This window comes from Vombatus ursinus, unplaced genomic scaffold, assembly GCF_900497805.2.
Source record: "Vombatus ursinus unplaced genomic scaffold, bare-nosed wombat genome assembly UNPS02001419.1, whole genome shotgun sequence".
NCBI lineage: Eukaryota > Metazoa > Chordata > Mammalia > Diprotodontia > Vombatidae > Vombatus > Vombatus ursinus.
This window is the reverse complement of record NW_020941197.1, coordinates 17,498,931-17,521,776: the sequence shown is the minus strand read 5'-3', so window position 1 is coordinate 17,521,776 and position 22,846 is coordinate 17,498,931. Positions and strand designations below refer to the sequence as shown.

At 38.8% G+C, this 22,846-nt stretch overlaps 1 protein-coding gene across 1 annotated transcript in view; it reads left to right on the top strand.

The window, feature by feature from the left end:
* MYH15 (myosin heavy chain 15) overlaps positions 1-22,846 on the top strand; it is a 157,808-nt gene that overhangs the window by 105,123 nt on the left and 29,839 nt on the right. The window contains 4 exon segments of the mRNA XM_027866702.1: positions 877-1,226; positions 6,098-6,222; positions 9,952-10,067; positions 22,250-22,442. Of these exon segments, the coding sequence (XP_027722503.1) occupies positions 877-1,226; positions 6,098-6,222; positions 9,952-10,067; positions 22,250-22,442 (784 nt within the window).

Here is a 22,846-nt window from a genome sequence, read left to right as displayed (position 1 = left end):
TGAATACTATCTTGGACGTGCTGTTTGAATGCCTACTCTACAGGAGATGTCCTAAAAGCATCCCCCTTGTCCTCAGGGCAACTGGGTGGCACAGTGGATAGAGTGCTGGCCTTGGACTCCATCTTCCTCATTTCAAATCTGGCCTCAGACACTTACTAGCTGTGTGACCCTGGGCAAGTCACTTCACCCTGTTCGTCTCAATTTTCTCATCTGTAAAATGAGCTGGAGAAAGAAATAGCAAACCACTGTAGTATCTTTGCCAAGAAAACCCCAAATGGGGTCATGAAGAGTCAGATGTGACTGAAAAATGACTGAACAACAACGTACACACCTATTATATTTACACACCATATACATATTTATGTGTATATATATTATACATAGTATACTGATAGTAATACTAAGTATAACTGAAATACACATATATACATTTATATACCTATATATATTATAAATAATATACTAAGTATACTGATAGTAATACTGAATATAACTGAAATATGTGTGTATATTTGTACAGATATATTTAATTTGTATTATATGCACAGATACATTTATATGTGTGTATATGTATAAACATTTATATACACACTCACACACATATGTGTATATGTATACATATATTTATATATACACATGCACACATGCACATATATATGTCATCTCTAAAACAGATGTGTTTGGATGACATCAGAGTAGTGGAGGACTATAACCTTCTGTCTGTCTGTCCATCTATGTATATTACATATATACAGACATATGTATAAATCAAATGTCTGGTCCCTCTTGTTAAGTATTTTACTATATTGATTCAAAGATAAAGTTAGATGGGTTCTCTTAGTAGGGCTTCTTTTATCGTCCCTTTCTTCTGCTTAGGAAGAAGCTAGCATTTTGCTTTCAGGCAGCTGGTGAGGCCATCCAGGAAGCCAATGCCAAAAGCACCTCCTTTGAGAAGACAAAGCAACGACTCCGGTTGGAGCTGGAAGATGTTGTATCTGACCTGGAGGAGGTCCATTGTACAGCAGCCTTCCTCGATGAGAAGCAGAGGAACTTTGACAAAGTCCTTACTAACTGGAAGCAGAAATACAGTAACTCTCAAGCAGAGCTGGAAGCCTCTCAGATAGAGGCAAAAAGCATGAGCAAAGAGCTGTTTAAGCTCAAGCAAGCTTATGAAGAGATTACAGTGAACCAGGAGGCTCTGAAAAGAGAAAACAAGAACCTCCATGGTATGTTGGGCAGACCATGGACCTGGAGAAAACAACTTTAACAAAGTCTTTATGCACTCATGTAACTAGGTCTATGCCTTATGTTTGTATAGCCCTTTATGTAGCTACTTCAAACACCGATGAACTGGCTGTTGTGGACCAAAGTGAGCTCAATAGGCTAGAACGCTGGGGCAGTTAGAATGTGATGTACTGTAATAGAGATAAATGTGAAGTCTTCCTGTAACCTGATTTAAAAAAAAATCAGCTTCATAGATATAGTACGGGGGATGGATGGCAAGATGAAGGTTCATGGGAAAATTTCTCAGAAGGGGTGGTATTAATGGAATGAATATCAATAGCAGTGTCATGTAGTTATAAGGATACTTAGAGTCACAGGGCCTGAATTTGAATCCCAACTCTGTCACTTATTACCTGTGTGACCATGGGCAAATCATTTAACCTCTCTGGGCCTCAGCTTCTAGTCCAATAATGTTGGACTAGATGACTGCTAATGTCCTTTCCAGCTCTAAATTTATGAACTACTGTATGACATTCCAGCCAAAAAAGTTAACGTTATGTGAGGTCAGTGATACCCAGAATATGGAAGGTTGCAGTCCTACACCACTCTGATGTCATCAGATAACATCTGGGCACCACATTTTAATTTTTTTTTTTGAGCTTGTGAATCTAGTTTTTGTTTTATTTTATTTTTAATTTATGGAATAAAACAAGCATTTCCATAACATAATATAATAAAAAATGACTGCACATGAAACTGGAAATCTATTATGTACAACTTGCTATTTCTTTTAAATATATAATAAAATTATCATGCGAATTTCTTAAGAGAAAGGAAAAAAGGGGGGACCATATTTTAGGAGACCACATTGATAAGCTGGGGAGATCTGGAGGAGGGCAACCTGGATGATAGGGAGGCCTCAAGATCAGACTATAGGAAAATCTGATGAAGGAACTAGAGGTATTTAACTGAAGAAGAAAAGACTTAGCTGGGCACATTGGCATGTATCTGTAGCCCCTGATATTGAGAAGTCTGAGGCTGGTGGATTGATTAGGTCTGGGAATTCCGAGCTACAATAAGCCTAAAGCCAATCAGGTTTCCTCACTAACTCTGGCACCAATATAGTGAATCCCCCAGGAGAGGAGGGCCTTTAGGCTGCCTAAGGAGGGGTGAGCCAGCCCAAGTCAGAAACAAATGAGGCAGGTTTTGTATTGATCAGTATTGGAGTTGGTCCCATGAATGGCCACTGTACTTCCAGCCTGGGCAACATAGGGAGATCCAGTCTTCCTCTGATAATAATAACAGTTAACAATAAAGACTTCGCAGAGTTATGATAGCTATCTTTAAATAATTAAAAGACTGTCACTTTTAAAAAGGGGATTCGACTTTTTCTGCTTGACCTAATAGGGCAAAACTCAGAACAACGTGTCGAAGTTGTACAGAGGCAAATTTAGATTTGAAGTGGGGAAATAAACTTCTAACCAGTACTACCCCCTAGTGAAATGGACTGCTCCAGTAACCAGTGTTTTCTCTTCCTTGCTAGAGATATTCAGGCTAAAAGTGGATAACCATTCCTTGTGGGTGTTGCAATGTCAATTCCTAAACAAGTATAGGTTGGACTAGATTGTCTCTTTGGTCCCTTCAAAACTTGAGATTCTGAGAGAAAGGTTGTGCAGGAGATCTAAGATGAAAAAGTATATAAGAATACTTGAAAAAGATGAAGATGTGACTTTTCTTCTCAGCTAGCCTATTTGGAAATGGAGTCTCTTCATTGTTTCTAATGTTTCATAAAAGGCTTCCCAGCATTTTTGTGGTCCAAAAGTATGCCACTTCTTGCCTGAAGTTTTGAAAAGAGCTAAGGTCCGCGAAGGATTCACTAAACATAAAGTATATATGTGGAGATTCCGGTAGAAAACTTGTCAACAAATCATAGAAAGCAGGGAAGGGAGGGGTGGCCAGGAGCTGCAGAATTTCAATCTTGAAAGTTTCCAGTTATGTCCTTCTTGCCACCAGAAATCACCATGGGTGATAGGGAAAGGGGGAAATGTTCGCAGTTTCTAATCTGATGGACTGTGAGAATTCTGACAAAACAGGATTATCCTGTGTCTGGAAGGCACCAGGGTCTGACAGCTGCCCAAAGCTTTAAATTATGACCAGTCCCTATTTAAACCACCAAAATGATGGTGTTTACTAAATATCATGGTAGAAGCTAGCTTATGAGTGTGTGAAGGAAAGAGGGTGAAGTGAGTGCTAGTGGGGGACAGTTAGAACTGCCAGAGTTTAGAATAGAGAATAGTGAGAAAAGCAGTTTGACTAAGGGTTAGTTTGGCATATATGAAGGAATATCAGGAGATGAGAATCCTAGTGGTTTGTGCATGAGTGTGGAGAAAGGGAAACGAGTCTGTTTATGGTGGAGAATATGAAAACCTCCATTCCTTGAGACTAGAATGCTTGGGTTTCCAACCCCGATGAATACTTAGTGCCTCAATGTGAATGAGAATAGGAAGGAGGTGGGGCAGTGTTCTATGCCCTACTGCCTCCTCCCCACCCTGCCCTACATGCATTGATACAAGTATTAGAGGGACCATGATGAGTGAGTCTGTTTGGAATCCATACCTGAAGAGTGAATTTCTGAATTCCTTGTAGTATCCTCAAAGGAAGAGTATGCCTAGAATATGAACTATGAGTGAGTTAGCTGTAACTCTTCTTTCTAACCAAAAGATTTTTGAGTGAAATGCCTGAAAGCCATATGCTTTGTGACCTTTTAGTGGTCTATGAGCATTTAAAACAAGTATCTGAAGATATCATTAATGAAAATATGAGAAGGGAATAGACAAACCTTTTCAAATGATTTTCTACATCAGAAAGAGCCACACAATTGCAGAGACTGTAAGATCCTGTTCTGTCTATAGTTTGTTGATTTAAAAAAAATGCGCCTTTGACTTTGACTTTGTAGAACAAAATTCATTCTTCAAGGTTCTCTTCAAAGGATCTGCTACCAAGATGTTAAGATCATTGACAACTGAAGTTAGAGGACTGTTAAATGATTATCTCTATCAGTATCAGGAGAGACATAAAACAGGGAGATATAAGTTCACCGATAGAATTCACCAGAGAAATGGTACATGCCTTGTGTAAGGTTCAAATCAAAGAGGAATTCTCTATGTATGGCAAGATTCTCCAGATGTTCCTGGTGGTAGATGATGATGTGCTGATTTCAGTGAGCCCTTGAACACTAAAAGCCTCCTTCAATGAGATCCATGGTCACTTCAGAGCAACCTAGCCACCCACACTGAAAAACAGAGTGGAATTTAAAAAAATTCTGTTACCCAAATATGCAAATGTATGGACAACCCATTGAGTTAGCACATCATTATATACATTTTGGACAGGCACTGCAGATGACCTCAGCCCATGTGTGACCAGACAAGACCATGAGCTAGTTGAGTTGTGAGGGTAAGGGATAGATAGATAGGCCAAGTGGTACACTGGGATTCATGTAATATTTACAAGAACCTGCGAAAGGCCTCCAGTATGTCAGATCTCTATGGAGGATATAATAATGATAATAGTTAGCTTTTATATAGCGCTTTAAAGTTTGCAACACTCTTTACATACGTTCCCTCATTTGATCCTTGCAACAAACCTTTAAGGGAGGTTATTATCTCCATTTTGCAGAAGAAGAAACAGACTCAGGGGGCTAAGTTACTTGTCCAAGGTCACACAGCTAATAAATGCTTGAGGAAGGATTTGAACTCAGGTCTTTCTGACTCCCAAGTCTGGCTCTCTATCCATTATGCCACCTAACTACCTTACAGAAAATTATGGATAAGACACAGGATGACAAAGAAGGCTTGGATGAATTGTTCTCTCTTCTAGTTAAAAGAGTTCATGATAATGAAATCATAGCTCCCTTGAAGGGTGGGGTACAATTGGTTTAGGAGCATAAGCTGCAAATTGTCCTGGTCAGACATTGTCCCCAATCTGTCAATCATAGTCAATCCCGTTCTAGAAAGAACGCATATCAGAGTATGTGACCCCAGTAGAGGCTGCTAATTACTGAACATTTAAATTTCACTTATAAAGTGTTTTGCAACCTCCTTAAGATTATAGACTCTTTTTTGCCATAGCCCTTATGAGGGAATTCAGCATTTTCATCATTTGTATTTTACAAAAGGATGAAACTTAGGCACAAACAATTTAAGTGATGGATGCAGAGTCCCCAAGCACAGATCAGAAGGGCACGGCTGGCATTAGACCTTGGAGCACCACATCCTGTGGCTAATTATCTACTTCCAAAGTCACATTATCTTTCTGATGCCCCCTGGCTCACAATATATCTTTTATGTACTTGAGATTTTACGATGAGGCATGATGACAGTAATGCTATCAGGCAACTGAATTTCCAACAGTGCTTGCTGTATCGCCATACTGAAGGCTTGATCCTTTCCCTTTACATTCAGGAGCTCGTGCACTTAAAATTTAGAGGGGCTGTTGCCTACTCTAGTCCTATCTTGAGCATCTCTAGCTTATCTAGATTTATGCTTGGATGCAGGCAAAGAACAAATCTGCCTAAATCCACGTTCCTCACGCTCTTCAGTAGCTGTGCATTCGGTAGTTGTTGAATCCTCCTAATAGGAGAGCAGAAGAACTGATGAGAGCATCTTAGAAGATGCATATTCTCTGGCTTTAGTCTGTTTCCAGTCTGTTTGGATAAGCACCATTAAAAAGGAAAGGGGGGAGGGGGGAGGGTAAAAAGGGAGGGGAAATTAATGTTACAAAGAGTCACTATATATTAGCGCTGTATCAGTCTTAATGAAACTGAAGCTGGTACCCATCACTAACATGGTTTTTCTTCTTTCTGTCTCTTCAGAAGAAATCTCTGATCTGACAGACCAGATTAGAGAAGGAAACAAGAACCTGTCTGAGATGGAAAAGGTCAAGAGATTGGCTGAACAGGAAAAATCAGAGGCCCAGGTGGCCCTGGAAAAAGCCGAGGTATTATCCCTGGGAAGAGCTGAAGGTTTGCATTTCCCTCGTACACACAACCAAGCAGGTCTCTCCTGCTGGCTTGAGTAATGGTGCTGAATAAGACAGATACCGTGATGTGTGTTTCTACCTCTTCGAGTTCATGATTAATGTAAAATTCCCTCAAACATAGTCATTAGGTACTTATATGCATTAGTCAATTATTTGTAATTTTTTTTTTTTGGTGAGGCAATTGGGGTTAAGTGACTTGCCCAAGATCACACAGCTAGTATGTGTCAAGTGTTTGGTCCGAGGCCAGATTTGACCTCAGGTCTTCTTGACTTCAGGGCCGGTGCTCTATCCACTGCGCCACCTAGCTGCCTCTATTTTTAATTTTTTTATCTAACACTTTGTAAACTGTCAAATGCTATATAGGCATTGGTGATATTTATTATTATTTACTAACATTAATTTAAAATAGCTGATATATCACATTTTATAGTTTCCAAAGGCTGTTTTATACATTATGACCTTTGACTTTTATGGCAACCCTCTAAGATAGACAGGACTCATTGGAAGAGACCCTGATGATGGGAAAGATTGAAAGCAAAAAGAGAAAGGGACAGGAGAGAATGAGATGGATAGGTAGGGTCATAGAAGCAATAAACGTGAGCTTAGGCAAACCTTGGGAGACAGTGGAGGATAGAAGGGCCTCGGGTGCTATGGTCCCTGGGGTCACAGAGTCAGACACAACTGAATGACTGAAAAATAGCAAAGCAAGAAAGTAGAATGTAAAATCCTTTGTAAAACGGAAAGTGCTATTTAAATGTCAGCTATTAGCATGAAAATAACATATTACCTAATAGCTAACATGTAGCATTTTATAGTTGACAAAGAATTTTATGTAATATAATGTTTACTTCATAGTATACAAAGGACTTCATGTATTATCTCATTTGTGCTTCATAACAACCCTCTGAGACAGGTGACAAAGGTAGCATTTTACTCATTTTGGAGGGGAGATTTGAACCCAGGTCTTGTGGATCTAGTATAGCACTCTATCCACCATACTATGATATTAGGCTTCAAATTCAGGCCTTCTGTATACTAAGAATATTTCCTTCCACTGAGGCATGTCACCTTCTTCATTATTTCTTGACTTAGGTCTCACGAAAAAAAAGTCTCTTCCCTTTGCCCCTTGGACATTAGCTGGCAATTAAAATGCTCTTCTCAGTATGCATGAGAAAGATGGAGTAACTATTTACTAGATATGTTCATTGGATTGTTAATAAGTTTCTTTTCTATTAAATTGTTCATTCTATTTTGCCCTTAGAAAAAAAGTACCTCTGCAATTTAAAATATGTGTATCTGAGGAGTAAATGCATTTAAATAGTGCCACACAGACCATTGGAGAGTATGACAAAAGGAAACTACCCATCAAAAGCATATCCTATACTGAGGAAGATTGTTCCAGAGGTCTCATCTTTAAAGTTGTTTAAGATTCCTGCCTGAGAAAGAAGTTTCACATATTAAGTCTATGGATAGAGAATTCATTCAAGAAACATCTATTTAGTGTTGTTGACATGCAATGTACTTAGTGCGGTAGGCACTGGCAGAGATACAAAAATGAAGAAATCATGGTTTCTTCCTTAAAAGTGCTTGAAATCCTCAGTAGACAAGTAGAATTGTTAGGTAGTCAGCCTTGTTTTCCTTTCATCCACAAACATTTCTTGAGGTCCTTCAGATTGCTAGTTGTTGTTGTTGTTCTTGTTTGCCCTTCATTCTAGAAGACAACCATGACATCAGGGAGGTGATGCCATGACTTGCAAGTGAATTTGATTTAAGTGAGAGCGGACTGTGCAACGTCACCAATCTCACTCTCTCCTCCAGAGTCATCTGGGGCCAGTGGCCGGATAGAGATCAGGACAACTGGAGATGGCCCCAGGGTACTAATAGAGCATATCCAATAATAGGAAGGACTGTCCTTGATAAAATGGTGTTAGGCTGAAGGAAATTAGAAGACAATGAAGAGGCAGTTCTTTCTTTTTTTTTTTTTGCAGTCCTTTCTCTTAAAAAGGTTGTAATCTATTTAGAAGAGTTTGATCCTGGAGGAGGAAGAACTATGAAGATAACTTTATTATTTATTCCAAAATAAGACATTTGCATTGGGAAAGAGAGCTCCTGGAGAAAATACATTGATCCAAAGGAGTATAGAGAAAATGGTGGAAATTTCAGACACTATGATTGGCTGCAAGGGGAGAGTTTGGGTCAGAGGTATCAGATCACCGCATATAGGCTGTTCTGCTTATTGGCCTAATAAGGGGTCTAGTGCTAAAATTGTATTCCTTGAATCGTTTGTTACCACTAGATGGCACTATTCTCTGCCCACATATATTTGATTCCAACTTCGGCCATATTCATGAAAGCTTAATCAACATGGGCTCCATCAATTTGTACAACTGATTTATTTCTTTTTCTGGGCAAACCATTATGAGAAAGCTTATCAGAAACATTTTGAAAAACCCAAACTAAATTGTTATACTAGGTCACCTTCTCCAACTCTTTTATTAAACTTTTTTTTTTTCCAGTGAATTCTTCAGGGTTAGAGGTTATACAGTTTCCCCTGCAGGAGCTACATGGGCTCACCCTGAGGAAACAGCCATCTAATGTTGGGTTTGGTTTTTTTTAGCTTGTTTCCTTTTGATTGAGGTGACAGATTAGAAATCAGGGCGGTAGGAGGTGAGCATGACTAAAATTCCTAATATCTTGACTCTCTGTCTATTTTTAAAATATCCACCAGTGCTTACCACATAGCAAAATCAACATTACTATTTTCAGAGTCCTGCTCTTAAGAATAACAGTTTTGGCACTGGAAGGGACTTATGAGATCATCAATTGTATTTAATGAGAAAACTGAGGCATAGAAAAGTTAAGGGTCTTCTACTAGTAGCTAGTAGTAGAGCAAAAAATTTTAAACCTCCTAACTCCCTAATTCAAAACTCTTTCTACTACATTATACTATCTCCTTCCTTCAGTCAAGCAATACATTAGTGACTTCATAATCTTACTTCTGACATTTCTAAGAATCTATTGAATAGCTTCATGAACTTCTCAATGATTTTATGTTTAAGTTTTACCTTTCATGTATATTTATTTACATATATTATATATAATTATTCACATATATAATATATTATATAATTATTTACATATATTATATATATATATATATTATAGGAATTTACCACTGGTGGATTTGTCAAAGGAATCCAAGCTTTTAGTCCCTACCATAACTATTTTTTTCTATAACCTATTTTTAAATACCTTAAAAAAGTATTTACCTTTTAATACCTTTAAAACCTTAAAAAATTTAATTGTTGAATAGCAGCTAGAATGACCCACTGAAAATGGAAGACAAAGATTACAGTGTAGACCAGATTGCTCGATTACCTCTGATCTTGCTCTGATCCCTGAAAAAGGTTAGTTAAAACCCTGCATTTTTTCCCCAGGAACTCAAAAGAGATCTTTGTCCTCAAAACAGCGTGCTCTTAAGTAAAATGTAAGCTTTATGAGAGCTGGGACCATCCCTTTTCTGTATTTGTATTCTTAGCACCTATCACGGTTTTGGAGATACAGTAAGTGTTTAATAAATGCTGGTTAATTGCCTGATCAATGATGTGGCTCTTTCATCAAAATAAAAGAAATAAAATTTAAGTTTGGTTGTCTAAAAACAAATTCAGTTTGTGTATTTGATTTCAGGGTGTCTTGGAACGTGAAGAGAACAAAATTCTTCATTTTCAATTTGAGGTCTTGGAGGCTAAAGTAGAACTTGAAAGAAAACTTGTAGAGAAAGAAGAAGAAATTGAAAACTTGAGGTATTTAAGACTGCTATAATGAGTAGTCATTATGTATTTCCTTCATTAGCTTTAACCAAACTGAACTTATTATGTCTTTATAGTCACACTGCTCGTCTTACTCTCATTTAGCAGATCATGGAATCTACTAACCCAGAATCTCTGACTGCCCAAAAAATCATCTCAGTTGCCTACCTTTCATGGTGTGTGTGTGTGTGTGTGAGGGAGAGAGAGAGAGATTAAGAACTGGCTCTGAGTCACTGCTACTAGCTTGAATGTTTTGTATGTAGACTTCCATATAGTCTGCTTTTTTTTTTTTTTTTTTGGTGCTGCTGCTGCTGGTAGTGGTGGTGGAAGGATGCACTTCTTTTCATGTGTTGTCCCCTTTCCACCCTGAGATTGTAGGAAAGTGACCATGTCTACAATTTTCTTGATAACTACTCACAAGTCAAACTACATTCCTTTACCTATAGTATGTGTTTAATAAATCAATGATTCTTGAAGGGGATGCTATAGCATCATGAGTGTGTCATGTGTTTCATTAGATATTCTGTAAAATTTTGAATAATCCAGATTTTAAAAATTATAAACAATTTGGCTTAATATATAATATACATATCCAACATATATAGCATGGTACATCTAATATTCATGAAATAAACAAAACTTGCCTAATACAGAAGTATATTACAGGTGGTATATCATCATCATTATATTATGAAGCATAAGTATAAAACGTGGCACAAGTTTAATACTTACTACATTAAACTTGACCTTATAAAAAACTCAACAAAATGGCTTAAGTTTTTGAAGAGAAGTCACACTCCTTTTCTGGGCTCTGGGCATTTTTTGTGGCTATCCACCATCCCTGAAATGTTTTCCCTCCTCATCTCTGACTCGATGATTTGTTGGTTTCTTTCAAGTCCCAGCTAAAACCCTACCTTCTACAGGAAGCCTTTCCCAGTCCCTCTTACTTCTGTTGCCTTTCCTCTGATAATTTCCTATTCTGTCTAGAGCTTGTTTGTATGTAGTTGTTTGCCTATCATCTCCCTCATTGGATTATAAACTCAGTAAGGGCAGGTACTGTCTTTTGCGTCTTTTTGTATCCCCAGTGCTTAGCACAGTGCTTGGCATTTACTAGGCCAGGGGTGGGGAATCCTCGGCCTCCAGGCCACAGGTGGCCCTCTAGGTCCTCAAGTGCAGCCTTTTGACTGGATTCAAACTTCACAGAAAAAATCCCTTCAATAAAAGGGATTTGCTCTGTAAAACTTGGACTCAGTCAAAAGGCCTCACCCAAGGGTATAGAGAGCCACATGTGCCCGTCAGCCCGCGGCTTCTCCACCCCTGGACTAGGCACTTAATACCTGCTTGTGTTAACTAACGGACTAACGTGTATGTTTCAATTCTCCTGTGGTGATGCTCACCCATTTCAATTGTTATGATTCCTCATGAGAGTAGAATTTTTTCTTCATTCATTTATTTATTTATTTTGGAGAATCACTGTAGTAAATGTTAGCTTACTGACACCAACTTTAAAATAAGAAAGAGGAATCTTCTCTCCCCTCAACCCTGCTTTCCAGGATTCAGTTGTGGCACAAAAAGACTTTTACTTACCCTACATACTGTTACTCCCCAGGGACCCATTGCCTACTTTACAGCATCTGCTAGGTCTGGTGTGAAGACAGATTTAAACGGCTTCTTGAATCTCTGTTGAAGCAGGATTAGAAAAGGAGTCAGGACGATGAATTTAAAAACAACCAAGGAAAGAGTCCACCTCCCTTAGTGCCACGCATCCCATCCTGAGGATGTTAAATATGCCATTTCTCAGTCCCTCAATTAAATGAAGGGGATAAAAGGAGCCCTTTGCCTGTCTCCGAAGGGGGTAACGAAGATCAGTGAATCTGTTTACAAAGCCCTTCAAACTTTATAGATGAAAGGTACTATTAGAAACACCAGGAATTTGTGATTATCTTTTCTATCTGATTTGAAGGAACGGATCAAAGGGCATTTATTAAATGTTTACTATGTGCCAAGCGCTGGGCTAAGTGCCAGAGACATAACTAGAAAAGCAAGTCAACCCCTATTCTTGAGGAACTACACTTCCTAGCTGTGTGACCTTGGTCAAGTCATTTAACCTCTGTTGGCCTCAAGTTTCCTCATCTGTAAAATGGGGATAATAATAGCACCTACCTTCCAGAACCGTGGTGAGGATCAAATGAAATAATAATTATAAAGTGCAATGACTTACATGTAATAAGCAGCATATAAATATTAGCTATTATTGTTTGTTGTTGTTGTTACGTATAAGTGCATAAGTATTACGTATAGGTGATTTCACCCCAAGGTCAATGAAAAGGTCCCTTTGGTTCTTATGATGTAGTGGCAAAGCAGATGGTAATGTATTTTCTTTAATGGTATTTTCATTAAATTAGTTAAAACTAGACTGGTTTCTGCTGTTGAATCATTTGACGATGTCAAGGCCTTTGGCAGTAAGAACTTTCTTTTCTGTGTCTTCAGTAGTTTGGGCCACAACACCTGCAGAGACAGTGGCCAGGTTGCATTTTCACAAGCATTACCTCTGGGGACCATGGCTGGGAGAGCAGGGGAGGGAAGTCGGGCCTGGTGGTCAAAAGGGCCCTGCTGTCCCCTAGATTTTTGGCCTTACCTGCCAGTTTGGTAGCAGCTGATCTCCAGTTGATGGTGGTGGTGGTGGATGTAGCAAGCTCCTTTTTCACAAGGGCAGGGGGCATTTCTCTTCCACAGGTTCTCAGGGTCTGAAAGGAGATGGTGATTGAGAAGGATTGACCTCCTGGCACATGCCAGCTCCTGTTTCTTCTTGGTGTTTTGTGTCTCCGGCTAGACTGGCTTGACTACTTCATTGCTGGTCATTGCTCAGCAGCTGGTCTCAGTGGTAGAAATATTGAACCTGTTCTCCACAAGGGTTCCTCCCTTGGATGATGGCTTTCAGGGGCTGAACTGAAAGCAGTGCCGGCAGTCTGAGGACAGGGATATTGCTAATTCTGGGTTACTTGGGTTCATGGTATACATATGTATGCCTTCAATCTTTCCTCTCAATATCCCCTCAATTGTTAGGAAGACTGCTTCTTCTGTGGGCAAGAGAAGAAAGAAATTCAAGTCTACCATTCAGGTGTCAGATAATTTTCCTCATATGTTTGGAAAATATTTTAAAAAATAAAAAGGAAAAAGACACTTTTTATAAATCCAAAACCATTCAAATATATTCTGTAATTGGCTCATTTCTACAGTCCATTGTCAGAAGAAACTCCTACTTGGGTCAGGTTTTTAATGAGGATGTCAAACAAAATTCAGTTGTACCTCATGCTTTAGGTTACCTATGCCCTAGTATATAAAAACTTGAGCCTAAACAATGAATTGTAGTGAATGAATCATTTCTACTTCTAAGGCCCTATGTCAATGTCCAAATGGACTTTCTTGATGAAAGGCAGAAACACTAGGACTCAAGAATTGCCCTACTCTGAGGAGGAGGAAAATAAATGCCTTCTTACACAGTTAAATAAAATGATTTCAGGTAGTGTCAAATGAATTCCTATAAATAAACTCAGCCAAGGAAAAATGAATCCTCAGAGAGGCTGTATCTCATCAGGCACATGTGAGTGGTGTGGAGCAATTTGCCAGTTATTATAATCTTAGTGCAAAGGAAGCAGTGGGTCTAAACAGCTATCTAACAGTTTGGAAAAGAAAGGACCAGAGGCTAGGCATGAGAAATGAAGAACTGAACAAAGGGGGAGGCGGAGGCGGGGGGGATGGCTGTGCTGTTCAAGAGTTTTAGTCAATGATTCATAGCAACTATAGTAATAGATACGTTCAGAACAGGCATTAGAATGTCTCCACAGCCCATTCTGTGTGGTGGTGGGCAGTGGCCACATGGCTCTGTTCCTAGAATACCAGAATGGCAGAGTTTATGCTATTGAATATGAGTGCATGATAGCTTCATGGTAAGTCATGAATAGAGGGGACCTGGGAGAATTGGGTCAGATTCCAGGAGCAGATATTAAAGGCATCCCCAAAATGGGAGGGGCTGATAAGCATTAAAAATCAAAGAAATCAGCATCCAAGGGTAAAACAAGATGTCTAAAACTGGTTAGTAGTAAATAGATCCACAGGGATTCAGTTCAATCCACATTTATTCATGTATAGAGCATTGTTTCAGTGGGAGAGATGCAAAGATAAATCCCTGCCCTCATGGGGCTTGTCATTTGGATGTATATCATTTTCCTTTACTATAATACAAAATAATGTGTAAATACATACAAGAGAGTAAAGAAAGACTGGGAAAGTTCTGGGAAAGGGATAAGATCATTGACTAGGGAAGTCAGTGAAGGCTTCGAGAGAGAGCTGACATCTGTGCCAGGCCTTAGAGCAGTGATATCAAACTGGAACAGAAACAGGGGCCACTAATCTGTTACATAAGGATCCCTGTAGGACGCATATTGACTTAGTTTTAAGATGTAATGTTACCTATGTTTTCTCATATTTTTATTTATTTTGTTAAATAGTTCCCAATTACGTTTTTGGTTCAGACAGCACTTTGGAGTATTACAGGCAGCCTGTGGGGCATGTGTTTGACACCTCTGATTTAGGAGATTGGCAGTCAGTCTATAAAGGCATGCGGAACATGGGGAACTGCATGAGCAAAGGCAGTGAAGTGGGAAAGCATGGGATGTGCAAATAGAGGATGACAAGTAATCCAGTTAAACTGAAGTATAGTTACTATAGAGTAAACGAATTTGAGTTAAGGCTGAAAAGTAGGTTGCCAGATTCTGAAGGACTTTGAATACCAAGCTAAGAGTTTGAATGTCTCTCATAGGTCACAAGGAGTTCTTTCTTGGAGGTTTTTAGAAGTGAAATGTGACCAGTTCTATACCTAAAGATGTCTGGTTTCTTAAGGTTGAAAGTGCCTTTCTTCACCCAGACCTCTTTCTTCATGGACAACTCAGCATTGTTTAATTTCTTCCAACTTGGTTGTTTTTATAAATATGTATATAAACTTTTGAATTTTTAAAATCTTATTTATTCCATTTCTGTAGAACACGGCAGGTATTTTTTTTAAAAGAAAATGTAACATAGTTATTTCTTATCATGTCCCAAATCTGTTGTTTAAAAAATAAAATAAAATAAAATAAAATCAGAAAAAAAGAAAGACATTTCAGAAGTTATCTATCCAACCCAAACCTGAACAGTAATCCCCTCAACATCATCTCTGACAAGTAGTCATTCAGCCTTTGCTTGGAACCATCCAGTGATGGGGAACTCAAAGCAATCCATTCCACTTTTAAACTACTCCTATGACTAGGCGTGTGATTTCCCTGCATCCAGCTAAAATCTGTCTCTACACAGCTTCTACCATTTACTCCTAGCTCTGGGTCAAATAGAATGAGCCTAATATTTCTTCCAGATAATAGACTTTCAAATATTTGAATATAGTAGTATGCCCCTGATCTACCCTCACCAAAGCTTCTCTTCTCCATACCAAACATCCCTAGTTCTTAGGATTGTAGGATCTTTGGGCAAGAAGCAACTTTGGGGTCATTGAGACCGACCCCATCATTTGACCAATGAAGAAACTGAGATTTGGGGCAGTAAGATGACTGGTTCATGGTCCTTCAAATAGTAAGCAGAAAAAATGGGATTCAAGTTCTATGTGTTCAGAATGTTACAGTCTTTCCACCAGGACATAGTTCTTTGAACCAACCTTCAGCACCTTTAGTCCTTTCAGCATCCTGAAAGCATGTGTCCTAGCTTGCAATGTTCTTCCCCGAAACACAGAACCCATAATATAGTACACTCTATGTGTTCAGTCCAACAGGCACATCATTTCCCTTATTCTCAATGCTATGCTTCCCTCGATGCACTCTCAGATTGTGTGGGATTTCCTACCTGCTAACTCATATATTTGACTCACGCCAAGCTTACAGCCAACCAAGACCCTAGATCCTTTTCACACAAAGTGATATGAATTCATATACTTAGGTTAAAAAAAAGTGATGTCACTAGACATTTATCCTACTAAATTTTGCCTTATTAGATTTAGTACATTGGCCAAACTTGGATCTTGATTCTTTCATCCAACATGTGAACTCTCCTTTGTCACATCTACAAATCTGATCATAATGATAGCTAACATCTGTATGCAAGTTAATGCTAAACCAAAGTGCTTTACCTATATTATCTCATTTGATCATCACAATCCTGCTATTGTCTCAATTTTACAGATGAGGAAACTGAGGCTGAGAGGTTAAGTGACTTGATAAGCATACCACCTATTCCTTCTTCCAAGTTATTGATGAAAGTGCTGCAAAAACCCAAGGACATATCTTCATTTGACCTTTTGGCTTCATTTGACATTTTGACTCAATATTAGAAACATTATTAAGTACATACTAGGTACTACTCTTACTAGTACCTAATACTATACCTACTGGTGGCTGCTAGATTCTGGGATACAATGATTAAATGAAATATAGTCTCCAAAGGAGCTTATGTTCTACAAGTGTGATTCAATATGTTAATATAACTATTTACGTGCTAATTTAAGAAATAGTTTGCTCTGTCCATTCCACTGAGTCTACCTAACAACTATTACTCTAGAACACTTGTTCCAGTGTTGTCTAAGAGAATATCATGGGAGACAAACTCATTTGTAAGGCACTTGACAATGTCTGCAGCATTTCCTTGATCTACCAGTCCAATGGTCCTATCCAAAAGGGAGTGGAGAGAATGACTTGTTTTAATGAAGCCATGCTATTTCTAAACTGTCATTGCTTTTTTACAAAAGTAGTCATGAACTATGCCTTCAATATTATATTCTATCATTTTTCAAGGAACCAAAATCAAGCTTTCTGGCCTATCATTTGCAAACTCTACCTTCTTTTGAAAATTGGAATGGCCCTTGCCCATGTCTAATTCTCTATCACTTCTCCTGTTCACCACAATTTTTCAGAAATGAAAGACAGTGGATAGCAATCACATGTGTCTGTTCTTTCTGTTCCCTGGGGTATGGTTTGTCCAAGCCTAGTGATTTGAGGACCATGATCCTGAGGCAAGTTTCTGTTTCAATTTCAGCTGCCTCTATACTTATCTCATCTGGAGACCTAATAGTGATGGTATTGTTGGCTAGCTGGTTGGGTACTAAGTATATAAGTAGAGACACTTTTCTGACATCCTAACCCAGGGGATTTCAATCTTTTCTTAACGGGGTACTACATATGATTTCCTCAAATCTTATGATCACTGTCATTGATGGGTAATTATGGCTAACAGTGAAAGTTTGGTTGTTGGCTGAATTCTTCTTTCTCCTAGTAATCTCTGCTAGTCACAGAGAAGGGGGTGTGGTCTTGATAGTCTGCTTAGAGATCAATCAGTTAAATCTTAGATACCCACCAGAAGACAGAGCAACAATTTATCTGTTAGGAAGCCCCATCTACTAACGCATGAATATAGTTGACTTACCTTGTTACTTAGGTGAATACCGGGCCTTTTGCAAACATCAGTCATATCCTCCAAATCCCAGCTAAACTAAACTAAAGCAAACCAAGGGAAAATAGAAATTGCATTTCTGATTGAGAACTGTGCTCCATGTGTTAATAACAGAGGCCGAAAGAGATAGTATTTAGTAGGGCCTAGTTAGTTAAAAAGATGAGTTGTGACTACTTTATTTAGTTTAAGCTTTAAATGAATGTTTGACCTATTAAATAATCGTATTTATTTTGATATGATGGATATTTATTTTTATTTTTTCATTTGATGTTGGATTTGGCAACATCTTCATTTATTTCTCCCCTCTAGTTGTGGGGTTACTTCAGGTAAGGGAACTTTCTAGCTTTCTACAAGTTTCTAGAACTTGCATGGTTCTTACTATGCTAGGTCATGTGGTGGACCATAGATAGAGGTAGATTTTTTCTTAAAGTTTCTTTGTTCTATGAAGACTTTAGATACGTCCTGAAACAACCTCCACCACAATAATAGTTAGTATTTATACAGTGCTTTGAGGTTTACAAAGTGCTTGGTACTCACACCTCATCAGCACCCTGGGATCCTTCTGAATGGTGCATGGAGTAGAAAACTCCCACCCAAACTTTGACTTAAGGGGGATCTCCAGGCAAGGCAACTCTTCATTTCCCATCCAGTTGCACTTCTTTGGACTTTTTTTTATCATTCCCTTGAGTTGGGTACTCTCACCCAGCCCCTTCCACTTTTCAACTTTCTTTGTTTGTTATCTACCCCAGTGAATTGTAAGCTCCTTGAGGGGAGGCATTGTCTTTCTTTTTCATATTTGTGTTCCCAGTACTTAGCATAGTACCTGGCACATAAATGGTGCTTCATAAATGTTTATTAACTGACTGGATGATTTGACAAACGTGATTTCATTTTATCCTTACAACAACCCTGAGAGGTAGATGCTAACAAAGACCAAGACACAGCTCAAAGAACCCAATGATGCTTCCATGATTGCTAACTACCCCATCACCTCTTCTCTTTGTAATCCTTCTCTGAAAAGTTCTCTACTTCTCTAAAGTTGCAAACATGACTGAAGCATTGTGGGTCCAAATAAAGATGCCCAGTTCTGACTGGGAATCCTCTGTTGTCTCATGCTTCTTTGGCAGAGAATGGCTCCGTTCATTCCATTGCTAAGCAACAAGAGTTGAGCGCATCTTTGACATCTTTAACTGCCACTTTGGTTCCTACCAGACTTTGTTAGTTAATTAATTCATAAAGGTTTCTTAAAATGAAATCAGACAAATGACAGAGAATAAGACCATTATTCTTCAGATCTAGAGATGTGATAGTACTAGGAGGAATTAGCTTTAAATTAATGTTTGATCAGTTAAATGATTGAGTTCATTTTGATAAAATGGAGAATTCATTTTATTTTTTCATTTGATGCTAGATTTGACCACATGTTCATTTATCTATTTCCTCTCCTCTAGTTGTGGGTATGCTTCAAGTAGGGGGACTTTCTAGCAAACTGTCCTTGGTCATGGAGTGTACTATTTGCCTATGAAATGAAAGCTTCCTCAAGGCCATCTCTTAAGATTTCTAGAATCTATATATAAGGTATTGATTGGCATGAATATATTCACACTGATGAAAAACAGCTTCTAAAACATTTATCTGCTGGTAGATTTCTATGAAACTTTTTTTAAAAAAATTAATTCTCACCACTTTAAACTTAGAAGTGAGCATGGTTGCAAAACTACAGCATGACTATTTGTTGTCTTGACAATGGAAAGTTTGAGCAGAACACATTCCCATATAGAGGATTTTCACTCAAGGCTCTTAAATGAATGACTCTTAAAAGAAGTAGCTTTGAGAGAAATGTTCTGGTGCTGTAAAAACACCACTTGGTTTTTCCAATGTAAGAGCTTTAGAATTCGTGTTAAGTTCACCCACCTATATCTGTCTGTATCACAGTCCTCCCACCACTATTCCTTAACCCTGTGTGACACCTAGAAGAAAAGGAATTGGAGGTGGGGGAGGATTGCAGAAAGAAATATTGAAATATTTGAAAGAAAAGATGTGCAGATGAAAGAGAAATATTCACCCAGTACAGTAGATCAAGAAAGTAGTAATGCATCTGTACAAACAATGATGTTACCACATTCTGATTTTAACCTCTGCTTATCACAACAGTTGAAGTGTCTATGTAAGGTTTATAAAGTACTTTTTAGTCTCTGCAACAACCCTGTGAGGTAGATTCTATCATTGCCCCTTCATTTTACAGATGAGGAAACTGAGGCTCAGAGAGGTTTAGTATCTTGTCTAAGGTTACACAAAGAAATGTCTGATGTGAGATTTGAACTCAGCTCTTCCTGAGTACAAACCCTCTTCACGATACCTCATTGCCTATAGTCAGAGACAGTGGGCCCTCCATCTCATTTGCCCTCGATTCTATCACTACTCGGATACATGGAGGGATAAGCTATATCACTCACTCTCCATCCCTCAGTTCCTCCTGTGTTTATGAAAGAGGCCTTTGTTCTTAATGGGCTTACTTTATTAAACACAATGAAGCAGTCCTAATTCAAATTCCTAGTGTTCTTTTTTTTCTGACACAGCACCTGATACTTTTTTTTCTGTTTATGTTGCTGAACTGTTTGAGAGGAAAATGAAGGCTCCTTTTGCCCTTCTTAAGCTCTGTCCCATTCATAGAACTTGCTAATGAGCAGTGCACAGTGGAGAGCTTGCACCTCCATGGCTTTACTGCTGGGCAGCTAACAGAATGCTTTCATCCTTTGCAAATGAAATTGCTGCATGGACTGTGTGGCTGCAAAGAAACCCTGCAGCCTCCCAGATATGATACTCTTATGGATTGGCAATTTCATTCATGTAGATAACTCCCTCCACCCATTCACAAGTGCTCCCTCCATGCCTTCTCCTCCTGTACAATTTCTGTCAATGTTTCCCCATAGATGTTCCATAAAGGCTCTATTCAACATACTAGAAGGCTTCCTCTGGTCTTTTCACCTCTTGGAGTTCCCATTGTATTACTCAGGCTACCTACCTAGTTGTTGATACTTGTGCATGACTGACCACCTACTTTTTGGACCATATATTGGAATTTCCTAAGACCGTCTCTGATTTTAGATTTCTCCACTAATCCTTTGTTGTGTTCTTTCTTCTCCTACTTTAATATAGTTAGTCAGTCAATAAGCATTTATTAAGCTCTTAATATGTACCAGGCACTGGAGATACAATCCTAGGGACACACAAAGAAAGGCAAGAACACAAGAACTTCCCTTAAGTAGCTCATATTTCAATGGCTATAATGTACCATCTGTTCTGTTTCACAAAGAAAGAAAAGTTTGAACAATTTCTTCTCCATTCTCTTTTCCCCTGCCATTTGAATGGATTCTGGAGGTTTTATTCTGTTGTCTAATCATTGACAGAGCCCTCAGAGAACATTCCAAGACAAACATGCAGTCCAGAGCTCTTCTTGGATGACATTTCAAGGGAGAGAACATATTGGTGATGACTGAGTGGATGGTCCATATCAACTTTTTGCAGAGAAGGGCGACAGATGTAGGAGTTAACCTTTTTGTCTATGAGTTGTCTTGAGTTTGTAACGTACTATCCCATGTACAATACTCTTTTTTTCCTACAAAATAGTTCAATTTTTTTTTTTTTACAAGTTACTTCATTGTCTTCAGCTCATAACTTCATGGCTGCCAAGGGCATACTCTAAAGAGATGCTGGGGTATCTCTTCATCATGGATTGTGGGCAGATTTCTAGACAGGGAAGCAGCTTTGAATGTATGAAAGGATGTCTCTGTGCATAGCTGACCCCAGGTACAAGGAATTGGAGTGATTGTTTGCCCTAGGCCTCTTAGCCTAGGAGGCTAAAACTAAGATGTATAGAAGGAATTGTATTCAACTTAATTCAATTCAACAAATATTAAGCACCTATTGTGGGCAGAGAAAATTGCCTTTTATGCTTTAAATGTTCCAGTATATTGTCATGGGAAATTAAATTTTTATTTAAGACTTGATTGTCAGCTCCTTAAGAGCAGAGGCCATGACTTATTTATCTTTAAACATCCTGTGTTTGGGGCTGGGAGAGATTCATAGAATGGTCAGAACTGGGATAGACCTTAGAGTTCAATACCTTCATTTACATAGGAGAGAGCTGATGTCCACAGAAGTTAAGTGACTTGGCCAAAGTTTCACAACCAGTCAAATGACAGGACCAGGATTCTAATCTAAGCCTTCTTGTTCAAAGGCCATCACTTTCCCCGCTACAATAAAGTCCATTAAATGCTGGTTGAATAAACCAGTGATGTATATACACATACTGGCCTAATATGTCAATCTCATGGTTTTGTTTTTTTGTTTTTTGGGGTTTTTTTGGGCAATTGGGGTTAAGTGACTTACCCAGGGTCATACAGCTAGTAAGTGTCAAGTGTTTGGTCTGAGGTCAAATTTGAACTCAGGTCCTTCTGACTTTAGGGCTGGTGCTCTATCCACTGCACCACCTAGCTGCCCCTCAAGGGTTTTTTTTTTTAAGCAAAAAGATTTCTGACCCAATTTTGTTAGCTCAGAAAATAGGGACCCCAAATTCTTCTTGTTGCCTAAATCACTGTAAACTCACCAGGTAATCCTTCTTAATCAAACACATACACACACACACACACACATTTGTTTTCTGTCTGTCATCTGAAAACTAGGAGAGACCAGCAGCGCACCATTGATTCTCTGCAGTCAACTTTGGATTTGGAAGCCAAGAGCCAAGCTGAAGCGTCTCGGCTAAAGAAGAAGATGGAAGGGGACCTCAATGAGATAGAGGTACAGCTCAACCATGCTAACCGACAGACATCAGAGGCCTCCAAATCTCTGCACACTCTCCAGATGCAAATCAAGGTATTTCCATAGTCTTCCCCAGTAAATTAAATACCTCTATTTATAGACGAACAGCCTAAGGGATGGAAAATCCTCATTATCCTTAACATTCTATACCAAGATCCCTTCCTGCAGTTGGAGATGTAGAGCTAGAAGGGACCTCTTGGGCCATCCGTCCAACATTTTACAGATGAGGAAACTGAGGTCTGCAGAAGTTAAGTGACTTACTCCAATGTCACACAAGTAGCTTGTGGTGGGGATTTGAACTGAAGTGCTTTGACTCTAAATCCAAGGTTCTTTCCAGTGACCATCCTGCCTCTTCTCTTGAATAATTATTAGCCAGTAACAGCTCTTTAAATGTGCTCTCTCTCTCTCTCTCTCTCTCTCTCTCTCTCTCTCTCTCTCTCTCTCTCTCTCTCTCTCTC